Source organism: Oncorhynchus gorbuscha, linkage group LG06, assembly GCF_021184085.1.
Source record: "Oncorhynchus gorbuscha isolate QuinsamMale2020 ecotype Even-year linkage group LG06, OgorEven_v1.0, whole genome shotgun sequence".
Taxonomy (NCBI): Eukaryota; Metazoa; Chordata; class Actinopteri; order Salmoniformes; family Salmonidae; genus Oncorhynchus; species Oncorhynchus gorbuscha.
In genome coordinates, this window is record NC_060178.1 from 102,338,127 (window position 1) to 102,360,141 (window position 22,015).

Sequence of the window (22,015 nt, forward strand, 5' to 3'; positions counted from 1 at the left end):
GAGGAGAGACTGTGACAGAGGAGAGAGAGAGGAGAGACTGGTAGAGGAGGGAGAAGAGAGGCTGTGGTAGAGGAGAGAGGATGTGGTAGGGGAGAGAGGCTGTGGTAGAGGAGAGAGGCTGTGGTAGAGGAGAGAGGCTGTGGTAGAGGAGAGAGGCTGTGGTAGAGGAGAGAGGCTGTGGTAGAGGAGAGAGGCTGTGGCAGAGGAGAGGCTGTGGCAGAGGAGAGGCTGTGGTAGAGGAGAGACTGTGACAGAGGAGAGAGAGAGGAGAGACTGGTAGAGGAGGGAGAAGAGAGGCTGTGGTAGAGGAGAGAGGATGTGGTAGAGGAGAGAGGATGTGGTAGGGGAGAGAGGCTGTGGTAGAGGAGAGAGGCTGTGGTAGAGGAGAGAGGCTGTGGAAGAGGAGAGAGGCTGTGGAAGAGGAGAGTGGCTGTGGTAGAGGAGAGTGGCTGTGGTAGGGGAGAGAGGCTGTGGTAGAGGAGAGAGGCTGTGGTAGAGGAGAGAGGCTGTGGTAGAGGAGAGAGGCTGTGGTAGAGGAGAGAGGCTGTGGTAGAGGAGAGAGGCTGTGGTAGAGGAGAGAGGCTGTGGTAGAGGAGAGAGGCTGTGGTAGAGGAGAGAGGCTGTGGTAGAGGAGAGAGGCTGTGGTAGAGGAGAGAGGCTGTGGTAGAGGAGAGAGGCTGTGGTAGAGGAGAGAGGCTGTGGTAGAGGAGAGAGGCTGTGGTAGAGGAGAGAGGCTGTGGTAGGGGAGAGGGGCTGTGGTAGGGGAGAGGGGCTGTGGTAGGGGAGAGAGGCTGTGATAGGGGAGAGGGGCTGTGGTAGAGGAGAGAGGCTGTGGTAGAGGAGAGAAGTGTGTGTGTGTGTGTGTGTGTGTGTGTGTGTGTGTGTGTGTGTGTGTGTGTGTGTGTGTGTGTGTGTGTGTGTGTGTGTGTGTGTGTGTGTGTGTGTGTGTGTGTGTGTGTGTGTGTGTGTGTGTGTCAGTCAGTCAGTCAGAGAAAAGTGGTGTTGGCTGAGTTAACGGTTGGCTGTATTTCTGTGTATTGCAGAGTCACTGAGCTGATGGGCTACAGTCCTGAAGACCTGCTTGGCTGCTCTGTCTATGAGTTGTACCACGCCCTCGATTCTGACAGTGTCACCAAGAGCCACCAGAACCGTGAGTGTCTACACTAAGACTGACTACACTGCAAACCCGGTGCAGGCAAAGGGGCTTCTTCCTCTTGCCTTAAGGCCTATCAACAGATAGAATGATTTTGAAGTCGTTGGGAATGTCTCAACCATCTGTTGAGGACCTTATCTCATCTTCTGCTTTACAGTAACCGTGCTGGTGTGTGAGAGAACAAGACAACGCTTTACAGTAACCGTGCTGGTGTGTGAGAGAACAAGACAACGCTTTACAGTAACCGTGCTGGTGTGTGAGAGAACAAGACAAAACTTTACAGTAACCGTGCTGGTGTGTGAGAAAACAAGACACCGTTTTACAGTAACTGTGCTGGTGTGTGAGAGAACAAGACACCGCTTTACAGTAACCGGTGCTTTACAGTAGCTGGTGTGTGAGAGAACAAGACACCGCTTTACAGTAACCGTGCTGGTGTGTGAGAGAACAAGACAACGCTTTACAGTAACCGTGCTGGTGTGTGAGAGAACAAGACAATACTTTACAGTAACCGTGCTGGTGTGTGAGAGAACAAGACTATGCTTTACAGTAACTGTGCTGGTGTGTGAGAGAACAGGACCATGCTTTACAGTAACCGGTGCTTTACAGTGGCTGGTGTGTGAGAGAACAAGACCATGCTTTACAGTAACCGTGCTGGTGTGTGAGAGAACAAGACAATACTTTACAGTAACCGTGCTGGTGTGTGAGAGAACAAGACAACGCTTTACAGTAACTGTGCTGGTGTGTGAGAGAACAGGACCATGCTTTACAGTAACCGGTGCTTTACAGTAGCTGGTGTGTGAGAGAACAAGACAATGCTTTACAGTAACCGTGACGGTGTGTGAGAGAACAAGACAATGCTTTACAGTAACCGTGCTGGTGTGTGAGAGAACAAGACAATGCTTTACAGTAACCGTGACGGTGTGTGAGAGAACAGGACCATGCTTTACAGTAACCGGTGCTTTACAGTGGCTGGTGTGTGAGAGAACAAGACCATGCTTTACAGTAACCGTGCTGGTGTGTGAGAGAACAAGACAATACTTTACAGTAACCGTGCTGGTGTGTGAGAGAACAAGACAACGCTTTACAGTAACTGTGCTGGTGTGTGAGAGAACAGGACCATGCTTTACAGTAACCGGTGCTTTACAGTGGCTGGTGTGTGAGAGAACAAGACCATGCTTTACAGTAACCGGTGCTTTACAGTAGCTGGTGTGTGAGAGAACAAGACAATGCTTTACAGTAACCGTGACGGTGTGTGAGAGAACAAGACAATGCTTTACAGTAACCGTGCTGGTGTGTGAGAGAACAAGACAATGCTTTACAGTAACCGTGACGGTGTGTGAGAGAACAAGACAATGCTTTACAGTAACCGTGCTGGTGTGTGAGAGAACAAGACAACGCTTTACAGTAACCGTGCTGGTGTGTGAGAGAACAAGACAATGCTTTACAGTAACCGTGCTGGTATGTGAGAGAACAAGACAATGCAGTCTGAACACCAGTATTTCCCTTTCTCTGCAAGCTATTAAAACTGTGAACCTGTTTAATAATATATTGTTTGCTTAAATGAAATTCAGAAGAAGCCGACTGAAAATGTAGATGTGTTTTTATGTTTGCGCTACTGTAGCAGGTCCTAGTCAGGTCCTAGTCAAACACCTGTAGTTTATGTTTGTGTTACTGTAGCAGGCCCTATTCAAACACCTGTAGATTATGTTTGTGCTACCATAGCAGGCCCTATTCAAACACCTGTAGTTTATGTTTGTGCTACCATAGCAGGCCCTATTCAAACACCTGTAGTTTATGTTAGTGCTACTGTAGCAGGCCCTAGTCAAACACCTGTAGTTTATGTTTGTGCTACTGTAGCAGGCCATATTCATACACCTGTAGATTATGTTTGTGCTACCATAGCAGGCCCTATTCAAACACCTGTAGTTTATGTTTGTGCTACTGTAGCAGGCCCTAGTCAAACACCTGTAGTTTGTTTGTGCTACTGTAGCAGGCCCTATTCATACACCTGTAGTTTATGTTTGTGCTACTGTAGCAGGCCCTATTCATACACCTGTAGATTATGTTTGTGCTACTGTAGCAGGCCCTATTCATACACCTGTAGATTATGTTTGTATTACTCTAGCAGGCCCTATTCAAACACCTCTAGATTATGTTCGTGCTACTGTAGCAGGCCCTATTCATACACCTGTAGATTATGTTCGTGCTACTGTAGCAGGCCCTATTCAAACACCTGTAGATTATGTTGTGCTACCATAGCAGGCCCTATTCATACACCTGTAGTTTATGTTTGTGCTACTGTAGCAGGCCCTATTCATACACCTGTAGATTATGTTTGTACTACTCTAGCAGGCCCTATTCAAACACCTCTAGATTATGTTCGTGCTACTGTAGCAGGCCCTATTCATACACCTGTAGATTATGTTCGTGCTACTGTAGCAGGCCCTATTCATACACCTGTAGATTATGTTTGTGCTACTGTAGCAGGCCCTATTCAAACACCTGTAGATTATGTTCGTGCTACTGTAGCAGGCCCTAGTCAAACACTTGTAGTTTATGTTTGTACTACTTTAGCAGGCCCTATTCAAACACCTGTAGTTTATTTCCGTGCTACTGCAGCAGGCCCTATTCAAACACCTGTAGTTAAAATTTGTGCTACCATAGCAGGCCCTATTCATACACCTGTAGATTATGTTTGTGCTACTGTAGCAGGCCCTATTCATACACCTGTAGATTATGTTTGTGCTACTGTAGCAGGCCCTATTCATACACCTGTAGTTTATGTTTATGCTACTGTAGCAGGCCCTATTCATACACCTGTAGTTCAAATTTGTGCTACTGTAGCAGGCCCTATTCATACACCTGTAGTTCAAATTTGTGCTACTGTAGCAGGCCCTATTCATACACCTGTAGTTCAAATTTGTGCTACTGTAGCAGGCCCTATTCATACACCTGTAGTTCAAATTTGTGCTACTGTAGCAGGCCCTATTCATACACCTGTAGATTATGTTTGTGCTACCATAGCAGGCCCTATTCATACACCTGTAGTTTATGTTTGTGCTACCATAGCAGGCCCTATTCATATACCTGTAGATTATGTTTGTGCTACCATAGCAGGCCCTATTCATACACCTGTAGTTTATGTTTGTGCTACCATAGCAGGCCCTATTCATACACCTGTAGTTTATGTTTGTGCTACCATAGCAGGCCCTATTCATATACCTGTAGATTATGTTTATGCTACCATAGCAGGCCCTATTCATACACCTGTAGTTTATGTTTGTGCTACCATAGCAGGCCCTATTCATACACCTGTAGATTATGTTTGTGCTACCATAGCAGGCCCTATTCATACACCTGTAGATTATGTTTGTGCTACTGTAGCAGGCCCTATTCATACACCTGTAGTTTATGTTTATGCTACTGTAGCAGGCCCTATTCATACACCTGTAGTTTGTTTGTGCTACCATAGCAGGCCCTATTCATACACCTGTAGTTTATGTTTGTGCTACTGCAGCAGGCCCTATTCAAACACCTGTAGTTTATGTTTGTGCTACTGTAGCAGGCCCTATTCATACACCTGTAGTTTATGTTTGTGCTACTGCAGCAGGCCCTATTCAAACACCCGTAGTTTATGTTTGTGCTACTGTAGCAGGCCCTATTCAAACACCCGTAGATTATGTTTATGCTACTGTAGCAGGCCCTATTCAAACACCTGTAGATTATGTTTGTGCTACTGGAGCAGGCCCTATTCAAACACCTGTAGATTATGTTTGTGCTACTGGAGCAGGCCCTATTCAAACACCTGTAGATTATGTTTGTGCTACTGTAGCAGGCCCTATTCATACACCTGTAGTTTATGTTTGTGCTACTGTAGCAAGCCCTATTCAAACACCCGTAGTTTATGTTTGTGCTACTGTAGCAGGCCCTATTCAAACACCTGTAGATTATGTTTATGCTACTGTAGCAAGCCCTATTCAAACACCTGTAGATTATGTTTGTGCTACTGGAGCAGGCCCTATTCAAACACCTGTAGTTTATGTTCGTGCTACTGTAGCAGGCCCTATTCAAACACCTGTAGATTATGTTTATGCTACTGGAGCAGGCCCTATTCAAACACCTGTAGTTTATGTTCGTGCTACTGTAGCAGGCCCTATTCAAACACCTGTAGATTATGTTTATGCTACTGTAGCAGGCCCTATTCAAACACCTGTAGATTATGTTTGTGCTACTGTAGCAGGTCCTATTCAAACACCTGTAGTTTATGTTTGTAGTTTCCATCCTGTTACTTTGATTTCCTTTCTGTCCACCTCTCGCTACCTCTGGTACCGTTCTCCTTCTCTGTTTCATGTATGGTTATTGCTTTTACCAGCCCAGAGATGAAACAATCCATGTTGACATCCACCAGCTTCTGTAACACAAAGAACACCACAGGCAATGTTCAGCTACCCTCACACATCATACCCTCACATCCCATCAGTGCCCAGCCCCCCTCACACATCATACCCTCACATCCCATCAGCCCCCATCCCCCCTCACACACAGTACCCTCACATCCCATCAGTGCCCAGCCCCCCTCACACATCATACCCTCACATCCCATCAGTGCCCAGCCCCCCTCACACATCATACCCTCACATCCCATCAGTGCCCAGCCCCCTCACACATCATACCCTCACATCCCATCAGTGCCCAGCCCCCTCACACATCATACCCTCACATCCCATCAGTGCCCAGCCCCCTCACACATCATACCCTCACATCCCATCAGCCCCCATCCCCCCTCACACACAGTACCCTCACATCAGCCCGCAACTCCTCTCACACACAATACCCTCACATCACATCTAAACCCCACCAGGCCACTCTGTCAGCCAAATGTGAGTTCTGAATATAATTCAAAACAGGACTTATTTCATTATCATGGCTCTGTGGACCTGGGCCGGTATTAAGATGTCTTCAATCCCATTAGGGCTGACCTGTGACGGGGGAGATAAGAGGAGTGCAGGGCATCTGTAGTGACAGGGGACCAGGTGTCCCACATTGCCCCTGTAATGAGGCACTCCGGTGAGATGGCTTCTGACCCACAGTGACATTTACACATCATTAAAGCCTCTCTAGTGTGTGTGTGTGTGTGTGTGTGTGTGTGTGTGTGTGTGTGTGTGTGTGTGTGTGTGTGTGTGTGTGTGTGTGTGTGTGTGTGTGTGTGTGTGTGTGTGTGTGTGTGTGTGTGTGTGTGTGTGTGTGTGTGTGTGTGTGTGTGTGTGTGTGCTAGCAGCTCGACTCCTTTGTGAGTCTAGTACTCCTTTCCTCTCAACCCATCAGCTGAGTTCCAGGCTCCTTGTCGTAGTCTATGCAAATGACATCAATCAATCAGTGGTGTGGTTAGCCCAGGCAGACTGAATGCACTGAGCAGGTGGGATCTCTATGTGGCCAGCTGAAGTCTCTATGGCAACGTGACTGGCCTGGAGCAGCCCTGGTCTGTGTTTACTCACTCTTATCCAGCCCTAAGACCCAGACCTGCTCCTTTCACAAGCCAGCCTTGGGATGACCCTACTGCCCCAGGCCTGCTCCTTTCACAAGCCAGCCCTGGGATGACCCTACTACCCCAGGCCTGCTCCTTTCACAAGCCAGCCTTGGGATGACCCTACTACCCCAGGCCTGCTCCTTTCACAAGCCAGCCCTGGGATGAACCCTACGACCCCGGGCCTGTTCCTCTCATAAACCAGCCCTGGCATGATCCCTATGACCTTGGGCCTGCTCCACAATAAACCAACCCTGGGATGACCCCTATGACCTTGGGCCTGCTCCTTAATAAGCCAGCCCTGGGACCGCTACTACCCCTGGCCTGCTCCTTTTACAAGCCAGCCCTGGACTTGAGCCAACTCCTCTTATTCTCTACCCTGATACAGTACTTCTCTATCTCTCATTCTCTCCTCACCCCTAAAACTTTATCCTCTTCACCCTCTATCTTAGTCTTACCCTGACGTGAACCTCTCTCCTCTTCACCCTCTATCTTAGTCTTACCCTGACCTGAACCTCTCTCCTCTTCACCCTCTATCTTAGTCTTACCCTGACCTGAACCTCTCTCCTCTTCACCCTCTATCTTAGTCTTACCCTGACCTGAACCTCTCTGCTCTTCACTCTGCTGCTTGCTCTCTGAGTTCCTCTTCTGTTCACCTCCATCCTGCTTGAATTATACTTTCTTTCTCTCTCTCTCTCTCTCTCGCTCTCGCTCTCGCTCTCGCTCTCGCTCTCGCTCTCGCTCTCGCTCTCGCTATCTATCTATCTATCTATCTATCTATCTATCTATCTATCTATCTATCTATCTATCTATCTATCTATTTTGGTTAAATCTGTCATTTTTCCCCTGAACAAGGAAGTTAACCCACTGTTCCCCGGTAGGCTGTCATTGGAAATAAGAATTTGTTCTTAACTGACTTGCTTAGTTAAATCAAGTTTAAATTAAAGTATTTTTAAAAATCTCTCTCTCCATCTTTGTACAGTGTGCAGTAAAGGCCAGGCAGTGAGTGGACAGTATCGTATGCTGGCCAAACATGGAGGCTACGTGTGGGTGGAGACCCAGGGCACAGTCATCTACAACAGCCGGAATTCCCAGCCGCAGTGCATTGTCTGTGTCAACTATGTCCTCAGGTAGGGTCACCGGTCTCAGGTCAAGGGTCAGGGGTCAAGGGATGGGGGTCAGAGGTTAAGATGGTGAGGTTTGGGTTACATTTATTTATATAGCCCTTCTTACATCAGCTGATATCTCAATGTGCTGTACAGAAACCCAGCCTAAAACCCCAAACAGCAAGCAATGCAGGTGTTTAGAAGCACAGTTGCTAGGAAAAACTCCCTAGAAAGGCCAAAACCTAGGAAGAAACCTAGAGAGGAACCAGGCTATGAGTGGTGGCCAGTCCTCTTCTGGCTGTGCTGGGTGGAGATTATAACAGAACATGGCCAATATGTTAAAATGTTCATAGTTGACCAGCAGGGTCAAATAATATAATCACAGTGGTTGTCGAGGGTGCAACAGGTCAGCACTTCAGGAGTAAATGTCAGTTGGCTTTTCATAGCCGATCATTGAGAGTATCTCTACCGCTCCTGTGGTAGCACGTCCGGTGAACAGGTCAGGGTTCCATAGCCGCAGGCAGAACAGTTGAAACTGGAGCAGCAACACGGCTAGGTGGACTGGGGACAGCAAGGAGTCATCAAGCCAGGTAGTCATGAGGCATGGTCCTAGGGCTCAGGTCCTCCAAGAGAAATAGAGAAAGAATTTGAGAAAGCATACTTAAATTCACACAAGACACCGGATAAGACAGGAGAAGTACTCCAGATATAACAGACTGACCCTAGCCCCTCGACACATAAACGACTGCAGCATAAATACTGGAGGCTGAGATGGAAGGGGTCGTAGTAGGTAACATAACACATCCCTGAGGTATCCCTCTGTCTCTCTGTGGGTTTTCAGTGACGTGGAGAACAAGTCCATGATCTTCTCCATGGACCAGACTGAGTCCCTGTTCAAGCCACACAACCTGAACAGCTTCTTCAGCCAGAGTGGTGCTGCGGTGGCCACGGAACCCATGGAGATCCTGTTCACCAAACTTAAAGAGGACCCAGAGGACCTTGCTCAACTGGCCCCCACACCTGGAGACGCCATCATCACCCTCGACTTTGGTCAGAATCCCCCCCAATATCTCCCATTCTACTTTAGATCTCTCCTTAACTATACCCCGTATCATCCCATACTATCCATCTCACCAAAGCCATGCACTTAAACCTGCACCATCTCTAACGTCGCCCCAAGGCTCCAATTGAAGGTGCATAGAGCTTGATAACTGTGCAACAAACTGGGACTTAATGTGGTTGAAATTGAGGTGGGAGAGGGAGCAAGCCTACTCAGCTATATTAGATGGGACTTAGAAAAATGGCGACAATTGGCAATAAAAAAAAATTCTAGGACATTGACCATATTGGTTTTGGGAAGCCCAATTGAATCTGAGTTTGGGCATATAAAGTTTATATGTGAAAACTATTTCTAAGATGCGTACTTTTAGATTTTCTGAACTCACTTCCTTGTTTAAATCACTTGCGCTGCTCGCGATTTGAAGTCCACAATGTAGGGTTATGGGTTATGGGTTATGGGTTATGCTAGATGGTGATGGACTGAGAGATCAATCAATTAAAACCAGCGGTTGTTTCGTCATCTACTGCCATAGACTTCCAATAAAGTCCCGTACTGAGGTGCTGTGAAACCAGACAGTTTGACAGAGAGAGAGCTGGCTTGTGGATGAGATGACACCATCTGTAGTCTAAGATAATACTATAACTTCTTTGAAAACAGGAATGCTAACCGTTTACTGTTTATATGGTTGTCTACAGGAAGGCCACCATTTGAGGAGCCTCATCCTCCTTTATACCCCAAGATGTCTCCCATGCCCACCCCGGCCCCTCAGGGCTGGGGTAGTGATCCCCACAAACCCTGCCCATCAGGAGACATGTCCAAACAAATGGCTGCCACTTTCTCAGTACCCCAGAACCCTACACCGGGCAGCGCCACCCCCAGCACTGCCCCCCCTAGCCTGAGCAGTTATTCCACGGTATGTAGCCACTACTGCCCCTGGTGTCCTCCTAGAACTCTCCTAGAACTCTTCTAGAACTCTTCAAGAACTTTCCTTGAACTCTTCTAGAAATCTCCTTGAACTATCCTAGAACCCTCCTTGAACTCTCCTTGAACTCTCCTAGAACTCTCCTTGAAGTCTCCTTGAACGCACCTTGAAGTCTCCTTGAACGCTCCTTGAACGCTCCTTGACGCTCCTTGAACCCTCCTTGAACACTCCTTGAACTCTCCTTGAACTATTCTAGAACTCTTCCAGAACTCTACTATCATCTATTGTCTTGTTCACCACATCTTCTACCACAAGCCTGTTTTACTAGCTTTTCTTCCACTTTTATGTATTGTGTGTGTGTGTGTGCCGGCGTAGCCTACGGTGTGTGTGATCCTGCATGTGTGTCACGATGTGTGCATTTGTTTGTGCGTGTGTGCATGTGTCACGATGTGTATACTTGTTTGTGTGCGCGCGTGTGTTTGTGTGTGTGTTTTATTATTTAGATAAAGATAAAGCAAAGCAGTACGACAGAAACTACAACACAGAGTTACACATGGAATAAACAAGCGTACAGTCAATAACACAATAGAAAAGTCTATATACATTGTGTGCAAATGGCGTGAGGTGGTAAGGCAATATAGGCCATAGTAGCAAAGTAATTACAATTTAGCAGATTAACACTGGAGTGATAGATGAGCAGATGATGGTGTGTAAGTAGTGATACTGGTGTGCAAAACAGCAGCAAAGTAAATAAAAAACAATATGGGGATGAGGAAGGTAGATTGGGTGGGCTATTTACAGATGGACTATGTACAGCTGCAGCGATCGGTTAGCTGCTCATATAGCCGATGGTTAAAGTTAGTGAGGGAAATGTAAGTCTCCAGCTTCAGCGATTTTTGCAATTCGTTCTAGTCACTGGCAGCAGAGAACTGGAAGGAAAGGTGGCCAAAGGACGTCTTGGCTTTGGGGATGACCAGTGAGATATACTTGCTGGAGCGCATGCTACGGGTGGGTGTTGTTATCGTGACCAATGAGCTGAGATAAGGCGGAGCTTTACCTAGCATAGCCTTATAGATGACCTGGAGCCAGTGGGTATGGCGACGAATATGTAGCAAGGGCCAGCCGACTAGAGCATACAGGTCGCAGTGGTGGGTGGTATAACCTGTCTAGGACGGGCCGTTCCGCTAGTGGAACCCCACCTCAACATTCCGCTGAAAAAGGAAGCGCGCGAAATTCAAAAATATTTTTTTATAAACATGTAACTTTCACACATTAACAAGTCCAATACAGCCTATGAAAGATAAACATCTTGTTAATCTACCCATGGTGCCCGATTTCAAAAACAATTTACAGCGAAAGCACCACATATGATTATGTTAGGTCATAGTAAAGTCACAAAAACACAAATAGCCATTTTCCAGCGAAAGAGAGGAGTCACAAAAAGCAGAAATATAGATAGAATTAATCACTAACCTTTGATGATCTTCATTAGATGATACTCATATGACATCATGTTACACAATACATGTATGTTTTGTTCGATAATGTGCATATTTATATCCAAAAATTCCAGATTACATTGGCGCGTTACTTGCAGTAATATTTTAATTCCAAAACACCCTGTGATTTTCCCAGAAATACTGATAATAAACATTGATAAAAGATGCAAGTGTTATTCACACAATTAAGGATAGACTGATCCTATATGCAACCGCTGTGCCAGATCATTTTTAAACTTCACGGAAAAAGCATAATCTGAGAACGGCGCTCAGTACCTGCTTATAAACAACTAGACAGTTCCGCCATCTTGGAGTCAACAATAGTTTGAAAAAAACACTATAAATATTCACTTACCTTTGATAATCTTCATCAGGAGGCACTCCCAGGAATCCCAGTTCGACAATAAATGACTGATTTGTTCCATAAAGCCCATCATTTAACCACCTGTTGTTAGCGTGTTCAGTCTAGTAATCCATCTTCATGGAGGCGTGACCATATCCTCCATGACAAAAACTCAAAAAGTTCAGTTACAGGTTGTAGAAATAAGTCAAAACATGTCTGCAATCAATCTTGAGGATGTTTTTAACAAATATCACCAATAAGGTTCCAACTGGAGAATTTCATTGTTTGAATAAAAGCCCTGGAACAAGAGGACACTCTCTCGGGAGCGCGCTTCATGAGACTGAGGCGCCCTGACAGACCACTCACTAAATGGGTCTCATGAGCCCCTCCTTTATAGTATAATGTTAAAACTAGGATAAAAGACGGTGACATCTAGTGGAAGCCCAGGGAAGTGGAAGCACATCCATATCTATCAGGAATTTTAATTGGCTCTGTTTTGAAATTTGACTTCTCACTTCCTGTTTGGATTTCTTCTCAGGTTCTTGCTTGCAACGGTTGAAAAGCATGCATTTGGTTTTGCTAGCGTTCAAGAGCAGTTGGAGGCCACGGAAGGAGTGTTGTATGGCATTGAAGCTCGTTTGGAGGTTTGTTAACACAGTTTCCAAAGAAGGGCCAGAAGTATACAGAATAGTGTTGTCTGCGTAGGGTGGATCAGGCAGTCATTTGAGAAACCAATGCTATTGAGTCTGCCGATAAGAATACGGTGATTGACAGATGCCTTGGCCAGGTCTATGAAGACGGCTGCACAGTACTGTCTTATATCGATGGCGGTTATGATATCGTTTAGTACCTTGAGCGTGGCTGAGGTGCACCCATGACCAGCTCGGAAACCGGATTGCCCAACGGAGAAGGTACGGTGGGATTCGAAATGGCCAGTGATCTGTTTATTTACTTGGCTTTAGAAAGGCAGGGCAAGATAGATATAGGTCTGTAACAGTTTGGGTCTACAGTGTCACTCCCTTTGAAGAGCGGGATGACCGCGGCAGCTTTCCAATCTTTAGGGATCTCGGACGATACGAGAGAGAGGTTGAACAGACTGGTAATAGGGGTTGCAACAATGGCGACGGATAATTTTAGAAAGAGATGGTCCAGATTGTCAAGCCCAGCTGATTTGTATGAGTCCAGGTTTTGCAGCTCTTTCAGAACATCTGCGATCTGGATTTGGGTGAAGGAGAAGCTGGGGAGGCTCAGGCAAGTAGCTGCGGGGGGTGCAGAGCTGTTGGCCGGGGTTGTGGTAGCCAGGAGGAAAGCACGGCCAGCCGTAGAGAAATGCTTATTGAAATGTTTGATTATCATGGATTTATCGGTGGTGACCGTGTTGCCTAGACTCAGTACAGTGGGCAGCTGGACGGAGGTGCTCTTGTTCTCCATGGACTTTACAGTGTCCCAAAACTTGTTTGTGTGTGTGTGTGTGTGTGTGTGTGTGTGTGTGTGTGTGTGTGTGTGTGTGTGTGTGTGTGTGTGTGTGTGTGTGTGTGTGTGTGTGTGTGTGTGTGTGTGTGTGTGTGTGTGTGTGTGTGTGTGTGTGTGTCACAGGAGGTTGGTGGCACCTTAATTGGGGAGGACAGTCTTGTGGTAATGGCTGGAGCGGAATGAGTGGATGGCATCAAGTACATCAAACACATGGTTTAATACCATTCCATTCACTCCGTTCCAGCCATTATTATTAGCCGTCCTCCCCTCGGCAGCCTCCACTGGTGTGTGTGTTATGGAGTGGGCATGGATCCCAGGTGCTTGCAACCGGGGGCAGAGTGTTGTGAGAATACAGGGTGGAAGGTTGGAATAAGCACTGGTCACTTAGTTACTTAGGCCTCAAGGGAGCTTTTGTCCTGTCCTCTTTCTCTCTCTCAATCTCTCTCCCTCTCTCTGTCTCTCTCTCTCACTCTCTCCTCTCTGTGGGTACAGCCCAGCAGCCCAGGGGATTACTACAATGAGAGAGAGAGTGATTTGAAGGTAGAGCTGACTGAGAAGCTCTTTGCTCTCGACACAGAGGGGCCCAAGAGCCCTGGGAGCACCCAGGTCAGTCTTACTGGCACTTCACAGACCCATTACTGAATCAGTGTGGATGAGGAAGGTTGACATTATACTAGATTGACATGTATTTAACATAATTGGTCATGTTTACTTTCTTGGGGTTGTGTGATGTGATGTGACCCTCTCAGTCGGCCCTGAGTGATCTGGACCTGGAGACCCTGGCACCCTACATCCCCATGGACGGAGAGGACTTCCAGCTCCATCCCATCATTCCTGAGGAGGTGCCTGGAGGCCCAGAGGGGGCCACCGGCCCACTGGGCCACCTCACCACACAGAATAGCTTCAGCAACATCGCCAGCCTCTTCCAAAACCTGAGATCCCCACAGTCTGACCACTACCAGCCCGCCAAGTGTGCCCCAGGAGACAAGAGAGGCCCCAACCACAGCCAAATGAGGCCTATGGACTCCAGGCCTACTCTGCCATACACAGGCCCCACACAGATCCCCCCCTACCACGCCCCAGCCAGCACACCTCTGTCCTCCATGGGTGGACATCAGAACCTGCAGTGGCCCCCAGATCCTCCGTTAAACTCTCTACTACAGGTGAACTCCATGGGCAGAAGCCACTCATGTCAGAACATGCCAGTCAACATGATGCACAAGCAGAGGTACTATAGAGGGCCTTCAGTGTGTCTGACCTACTGATTCAGTGTGTCTGTCCTACTGATTCAGTGTGTCTGTCCTACTGATTCAGTGTGTCTGTCCTACTGATTCTGTGTGTCTGTCCTACTGATTCTGTGTGTCTGTCCTACTGATTCTGTGTGTCTGTCCTACTGATTCTGTGTGTCTGTCCTACTGATTCTGTGTGTCTGTCCTACTGATTCTGTGTGTCTGTCCTACTGATTCTGTGTGTCTGTCCTACTGATTCTGTGTGTCTGTCCTACTGATTCTGTGTGTCTGTCCTACTGATTCTGTGTGTCTGTCCTACTTATTCTGTGTGTCTGTCCTACTGATTCTGTGTGTGTATCCTACTGATTCTGTGTGTCTGTCCTACTGATTCTGTGTGTCTGTCCTACTGATTCTGTGTGTGTATCCTACTGATTCTGTGTGTGTATCCTACTGATTCTGTGTGTCTGTCCTACTGATTCTGTGTGTCTATCCTACTGATTCTGTGTGTGTATCCTACTGATTCTGTGTGTGTATCCTACTGATTCTTTGTGTCTGTCCTACCAGTTTTTATTCAGTTGTCTTCTTGTACTGATGTTTGTTAGAGCTAGAGTAATGTACAGCGATGGTAAGTAAATCCTCTTTTGCAGGTCAATGGAGAACTTTGTCCAGGCCTACAGAGACATGAGTCCCACCAGAATCTCCATAGCCAACAACGTCAAGCGCTCCTTCACACAAATGGCAGTGGTACGTTTACCCTCTCACTGCTTTATGACCGTTGTTTATGATGTGTGTATCCAGCTTGAGGTCACTGTTAAATATTCCACTAGAGTTATATTAGATGCCGAAACTGCAGACTGGTTTTTGTCTAAGATCAAATCAATTCAAATGTATTATAAAGCCCTTCTTACATCAGCTGATGTCACAAAGTGCTGTACAGAAACCGAGCCAAAAACCCCAAACAGCAAGCAATGCAGGTGTAGAAGCACGATGGCAAGAAAAAACTCCCTAGAAAGGACAGAACCTAGGAAGAAACGTAGGTAGGAACCAGGCTATGAGTGGTGGCCAGTCCTCTTCTGGCTGTACCGGGTGGAGATTATAACAGAACATGGCCAAGATGTTAAAGTGTTCATAGATGACCAGCAGGGTCAATTAATAATAATCACAGTGGTTGTCGAGGGTGCAACTGTCAGTTGGCTTTTCATAGCCGATCATTCAGAGTATCTCTACTGCTCCTGCTGTCTCTAGAGAGTTGAAAACAGCAGGTCTTGGACAAGTAGCACGTCCGGTGAACAGGTCAGGGTTTCATAGCCAAGGGCAGAACAATTGAAACTGGAGCCGCAGCACGGCCAGGTGGACTGGGGACAGCAAGGAGTCATACATCCAGGTAGTCCCGAGGCATGGTCCTAGTGCTCATGACCTCCGAGAGAGAGAAAGAAAGAGAGAAAGAAAGAAAGAAATAAAGAGAGAATTAGAGAGAGCATACTTAAATTCACACAGGACACCAGATAAGACAGGAGAAATACTCCAGATATAACAGACTGACGCAAGCTCCCCGACACATAAACTTCTGCAGCATAAATACTGGAGGCTGAGACAGGAGGGGTTGGGAGACACTGTGGCCCGGTCCGACAATACCCCCAGACAGGGCCAAACAGGAAGGATATATCCCCACCCACTTTTCCGATGCACAGCCCCCACACCACTAGAGGGATATCTCCGACCACCAACTTACCATCCTGAGACGAGGCCCAGTATAGCCCACAAAGATCTCCGCCACGGCACACCCCAAAGGGGGGCGCCAACCCAGACAGGAAGATCACGTCAGTAACTCAACCTACTCAAGTGACACACGCATGGAAGAGCACCAGTAAGCCAGTGACTCAGCCCCTGTAAAGGGGTAGTGGCAGAGACTCCCAGTGGAGAGAAGGGAACCGGCCAGGCAGAGACAGCAAGGGCGGGTCGTTGCTCCAGTGCCTTTCCTTTCACCTTCACACTCCTAGGCCAAACTACACTCAATTATAGGACCCACTGAAGAGATGAGTCTTCAGTAAAGACTTAAAGGTTGAGACCGAGTCTGCGTCTCTCACGTGGGTAGGCAGACCGTTCCATAAAAATGGAGATCTATAGGAGAAAGCCCTGCCTCCGGCTGTTTGCTTAGACATTCTAGGGACAGTAAGGAGGCCTGCGTCTTGTGACCGCAGCGTACATGTAGGTATGTACGGCAGGAACAAATCGGAAAGATGGGTAGGAGCAAAGCCATGTAATACTTTGTAGGTTAGCAGTAAAACCTTGAAATCAGCCCTTGCCTTGACAGGAAGCCAGTGTAGAGAGGCTAGCACTGGAGTAATATGATCACATTTGGGGGTTCTATTCAGGATTCTAGCAGCCGTGTTTAGCACTAACTGAAGTTTATTTGGTGCTTTATCCGGGTAGCCGGAAAGTAGAGCATTGCAGTAGTTGAACGTAGAAGCGACAAAAGCATAGACACATTTTTCTGCGTCATTTTTGGTCAGAAAGTTTCTGATTTTTGCAATGTTACGTAGATGCAAAAAAGCTGTCCTTGAAACAGTCTTGATATGTTCGTCAAAAGAGAGATCGGGGTCCAGAGTAACGCTGAGGTCCTTCACAGTTTTATTTGAGACGACTGTACAACCATCAAGATTAATTGTCAGATTCAAAAGAAAATCTCTCTGTTTCTTGTGACCTAGAACAAGCATCTCTGTTTTGTCTGAGTTTAAAAATAGAACATTTGCAGCTATCCACTTCCTTATGTCTGAAACACAGGCTTCCAGGGAGGGAAATTTGGGGGTTTCATCATGTTTCATTGAAATGTACAGCTGTGTGTCATCTGCATAGCAGTGAAAGTTAACATTATGTTTCCGGATTACATCACCAAGAGGTAAAATATATAGTGAAAACAATAGTGGTCCTAAAACGGAACCTTGAGGAACACCGAAATTTACAGTTGATTTGTCCGAGGACAAACCATCCACAGAGACAAACTGATATCTTTCCGACAGATTAGATCTTAATAACCAGGCCAGAACATGTCCATGTAGACCAATTTGGGTTTCCAACCTCTCTGAAAGAATGTGGTGATCAATTGTATCAAAAGCAGCACTAAGGTCTAGGAGCACTAGGACAGATGTAGAGCCTCGGTCTGAAACAATTAAAAGGTAATGTACCACCTTCACAAGTGCAGTCTCAGTGCTATGATGGGGTCTATAACCAGACTGAAGCGTTTCGTATATATTGTTTGTCTTCAGGAAGGCAGTGAGTTGCTTTTTCTCAAATTTTTGAGCGGAATGGGAGATTTGATATAGGCCTATTGGCTTTTTCAAGAGAGGCTTTATTACTGCCACTTTTAGTGAGTTTGGTATACATCCGGTGGATAGAGAGCTGTTTATTATGTTCAACATAGGAGGGTCAAGCACAGGAGGCAGCTCTTTCAGTAGTTTAGTTGGAATAGGGTCCAATATGCAGCTTGAAGGTTAAGAAGGCCATGATTATTTTCATCACTGTGTCAAGAGATATAGTACTAAAACACTAGAGTGTATCCCTTGATCCTAGGTCCTGGCAGAGTTGTGCAGACTCAGGACAACTGAGCTTTGGAGGAATAGGCACATTTAAAGAGGAGTCCGTCATTTTCTTTCTAATGATCATGATCTTTTCCTCAAAGAAGTTTATTATTTATCACTCCTGAAGTGATAGCCATCCTCTCTTGGGGAATGTTGCTTTTTAGTTAGCTTTGCGACAGTACCAAAAATACATTTAGGATTTTTCAGATTTTCCTCAATTAAGTTGGAAAAATAGGATGATCGAGCAGCAGTGAGGGCTCTTCGATACTGCACGGTAATGTCTTTCCAAACTAGTCAGAAGACTTCCAGAAGCTTGCTTCAGAGCTTGGGTATTTTCTGTGTACCAGGGAGCTAGTTTCTTATGACAAATGCTTTTTGTTTTTAGGGGTGCGACTGCATCTAGGCTATTGCGCAAGGATAAATTGAGTTTCTCAGTTAGGTGGTTAACTGATTTTTGTACTCTGGCGTCCTTGGGTAGGCAGAAGGATTCTGGAAGGGCATCTAGGAATCTTTGTGTTGTCCGAAAATGTATAGCATAACTTTTGATGATCCTTGGTTGGAGTCTGAGCAGATTCTAAAATGGTGGTCCAACAGTCCAGGATTATGAGGAAAACATTAAGATCCACAACATCTATTCCACGGGACAAAACTAGGTCCAGGGTATGACTGTGGCAGTGAGTAGGTCTGGAGACATGTTGAACAAAACCCACTGAGTCGATGATGGTTCCGAAAGCCTTTTGGAGTGGGTCTGTGGACTTTTCCATGTGAAAATTAAAGTCACCAAAAAATTTTATATTATCTGCCATGACTACAAAGTCCGATAGGAATTCAGGGAACTCAGTGAGAAACGCTTTATATGACCGAGGAGGCCTGTAAACAGTAGCTATAGAAAGTGATTGAATAGGCTGCATAGATTTCATGGCTAGAAGCTCAAAAGACGAAAACATCGGGGGGGTTTTGTAAATGTAATTTTGCTATAATAAATGTTAGCAACACCTCTGCCTTTGCGGGATGTGCGGGGGATATGGTTATGAGGTGAGGCCTCATTTAACACAGTAAATTAATCAGGCTTAAGCTATGTTTCAGTCAGGCCAATCACATCAAGATTATGATCAGTGATCAGTTCATTGACTATAACTGCCTTGGAAGTGAGGGACCTAACACATTGAGTAGCCCTATTTTGAGATGTGAGGTATCACAATCTCTTTCAATAATGGCAGGAATGGAGGAGGTCTTTATTACAGTGAGATTGCTAAGGTAAACACCGCCATGTTTAGTTTTGCCCAACCTAGGTCGAGGCACAGATACGGTCTCAAAGGGAATAGCTGAGCTTACTACACTGACTGTGCTAGTGGCAAACTCCACTATCCTGGCCTGCACCTTATCTCATTGTGGAGCTAGGGGAGTTAGAGCCCTGTCTATCTTCGTAGATATGATGAGAGCACACCTCCAGCTAGGATGGAGTCCGTCACGCCTCAATAGGCCAGACTTGGTTGTTGATTGTGATGTGTGTCTGTGTTTGTATTTGTGTTTGTCAGGGTGACACCACCCTCAGTACTCCTTCAAAGATGACGAGGAATGAAAGCTATGCCATCATGGACAGATCTCTCAGCACCAGCTCACTGGAAGGTACTGTATGGTGGCCCACATGGGACATGCAGTGCACAAACAAAAATACCAAATATCGCTAAAAGTACAAGAACAGAAGAGAAAATAGAGCGATATTGAACCCATTTTAATCTCTCTCTTCCTCTTTCTTTTACAGTTAAAGGTATGTGCATACCTGGGGGTGTTGACAAGTGTCTCACTCCCCTTCAGCGGCACAGGAAGTCCCGGTATCCAGGATGTTTAAATGGTACACCCAGAAAATCCTTCCCCAAACAGTGTTGCAACTACAAAGAATACCGTATGCTGCCCTCCTCCAAAACAGAGGGTAGGTTTAGCTTGTTCATTTCAGTTGTTATGTTACTCCCATGTGTCATATGTCGTTACAAAAAGATTGACTGATTAAACCAATAACAACCAGTTGGACAGGCTGTGACCAGGCAAGGAAAATACATTCATGATAACTTGCCGATTTTGGAAATGATAAAGCATGTTGAAATCTATTTTTAGACAGGCACGCAATTGATTTGGAAAAATGATATACTTTGTTTTGAAATCACAGACCTTTTCCATGACTTGGTGCCAGTCAATGAACTGTCCTCTTCAGATGATGGTTGATTGGCGATTGGCCCAAAGCCATTTCCTCCCTACTTAGTACTGACTCCATGTTTTGTTGAGTGTGTAGGGGTTGACTTTTTGTGCAAAGTTACAAACGTACAAATATCATACCCCCTCAAAATGTATAACCTCCCCTGTTATTGTAATGGTGAGAGGTTAGCATGTGTTGGGGATATGATATTTGTGTGTCTAACTTTCACACTCATCATTATTCACAATGAATTCAGGATTATGCGTAATTATGGTAGCATCCACATTAATGTGTTTAGAAACATATTAAATAACTATTTACAATAACAGTGACTCCAAAATAATTTACCTACTCCCTAATGATGGACTGACTTTGTTGTGTGTGTAGGGGTTGCCAGTCGGCTGTTGGGCCCATCCATTGAGACCTATTGTCTGCCAGAGCTCACCCGCTACGACTGTGAGGTCAACGTCCCTCTCCAGGGCAACCTACACCTGCTGCAGGGCAGTGACCTGCTGAGAGCCCTGGACCAGGCCACCTAGACCCAGCCCTACACCCTCTACTCCCCTACCCTACCCTGGACCAGGCCATCTAGACCCAGCCCTACATCCCCTATTCCCCTACCCTACCCTGGACCAGGCCACCTAGACTCAGCCCTACACCCCATACTCCCCTACCCTACCCTGGACCAGGCCACCTAGACCCAGCCCTACACCCCCTACTCCCCTACCCTATCCTGGACCAGGCCAACTAGACCCAGCTCTACACCCCCTACTCCCCTACCCTACTCTGGACCAGGCCACCTAGACCCAGCGCTACACCCCCTACTTCCCTACCCTACCTTGGACCAGGCCACCTAGACCGAGCCCTACAACCCCTACTCCACTACCGTACCCTGGACCAGGCTACCTAGACCCAGCCCTACAACCCTTACTCCCCTACCCTACCCTGGACCAGGCTACCTAGACCCAGCCCTACACCCCCTAACTCCCTACCTTCCCTTGGAAGTGGCTACCTAGACCCAGACCTATACCCCCTATACCCTCCCCTACCCTACCTTGATATATCCATCTTCAACCCCACCCTTACCCTCCAATAGCCTTAACCAATACAATTTAGACCTCTTTACAACCCTGACTGAGGCCTCAGCCAAGCCCCCACCCCTGCCACAAAGACCTAGCACATTCAAGATACAGTTTAAGACGGACGTTTACATACAATTAGGTTAGTCATTAAAACTCGTTTTTCAAACCACTACGTTTTTAACCACTACACAAATTTCTTGTTAACAAACTATAGTTTTGGCAAATCGGTTAGGACATCTACTTTGTACATGACGCAAGTCATTTTTCCAACAATTGTTTACAGACACATTATTTAACTTATAATTCACTTTATAACAATTCCAGTGGGTCAGAAGTTTGCATACACTAAGTTGACTGTGCCTTTAAACAGCTTGGAAAATTCCAGAAAATGATGTCATGGCTTTAGAAGCTTCTGTTAGGCTAAATGACATCATTTGAGTCAATTGGAGGTGTACCTGTGGATGTATTCCAAGGCCTACCTTCAAACTCAGTGCCTCTTTGCTTGACATCATGGGAAAATCTAAAGAAATCAGCCAAGACCTCGGAAAAAAAATTGAAAACCTCCACAAGTCTGGTTCATCCTTGGGAGCAATTTCCAAGCGCCAGAAAGTACCACGTTCATCTATACAAACGATAGTACGCAAGTATAAACACCATGGGACCACGCAGCCATCATACCGCTCAGGAAGAAGATTCTGTCTTCTAGAGATGAACATACTTTGGTGTGAAAAGTGCAAATCAATCCCAGAACAACACCAAAGGACCCTTTTAAGATGCTGGAGGAAACAGGTACAAAAGTGTCTATATCCACAGTAAAACGAGTCCAATATTGACATAACCTGAAAGACCGCT

At 46.2% G+C, this 22,015-nt stretch overlaps 1 protein-coding gene across 3 annotated transcripts in view; it reads left to right on the top strand.

Moving 5' to 3' along the window:
• Nucleotides 1–21,410, top strand: part of LOC124038634 (endothelial PAS domain-containing protein 1-like) — a 79,736-nt gene extending 58,326 nt beyond the window's left edge. For 2 of the 3 annotated variants that reach the window (XM_046354715.1, XM_046354716.1), the window contains exons 7-16: nucleotides 1,044–1,150; nucleotides 7,660–7,807; nucleotides 8,625–8,833; nucleotides 9,539–9,756; nucleotides 13,573–13,686; nucleotides 13,830–14,308; nucleotides 14,957–15,053; nucleotides 19,426–19,516; nucleotides 19,653–19,820; nucleotides 20,469–21,410. In XM_046354715.1, coding sequence (XP_046210671.1) covers nucleotides 1,044–1,150; nucleotides 7,660–7,807; nucleotides 8,625–8,833; nucleotides 9,539–9,756; nucleotides 13,573–13,686; nucleotides 13,830–14,308; nucleotides 14,957–15,053; nucleotides 19,426–19,516; nucleotides 19,653–19,820; nucleotides 20,469–20,620 — 1,783 coding nt within the window. In that variant the 3' untranslated portion in view covers nucleotides 20,621–21,410. Of the gene's footprint in view, nucleotides 1–1,043; nucleotides 1,151–7,659; nucleotides 7,808–8,624; nucleotides 8,834–9,538; nucleotides 9,757–13,572; nucleotides 13,687–13,829; nucleotides 14,309–14,956; nucleotides 15,054–19,425; nucleotides 19,517–19,652; nucleotides 19,821–20,468 lie in introns of those variants that run through there. The other variant, XR_006839388.1, reaches the window with a different exon arrangement.
• The last annotated feature ends 605 nt before the right edge of the window (nucleotides 21,411–22,015 follow it).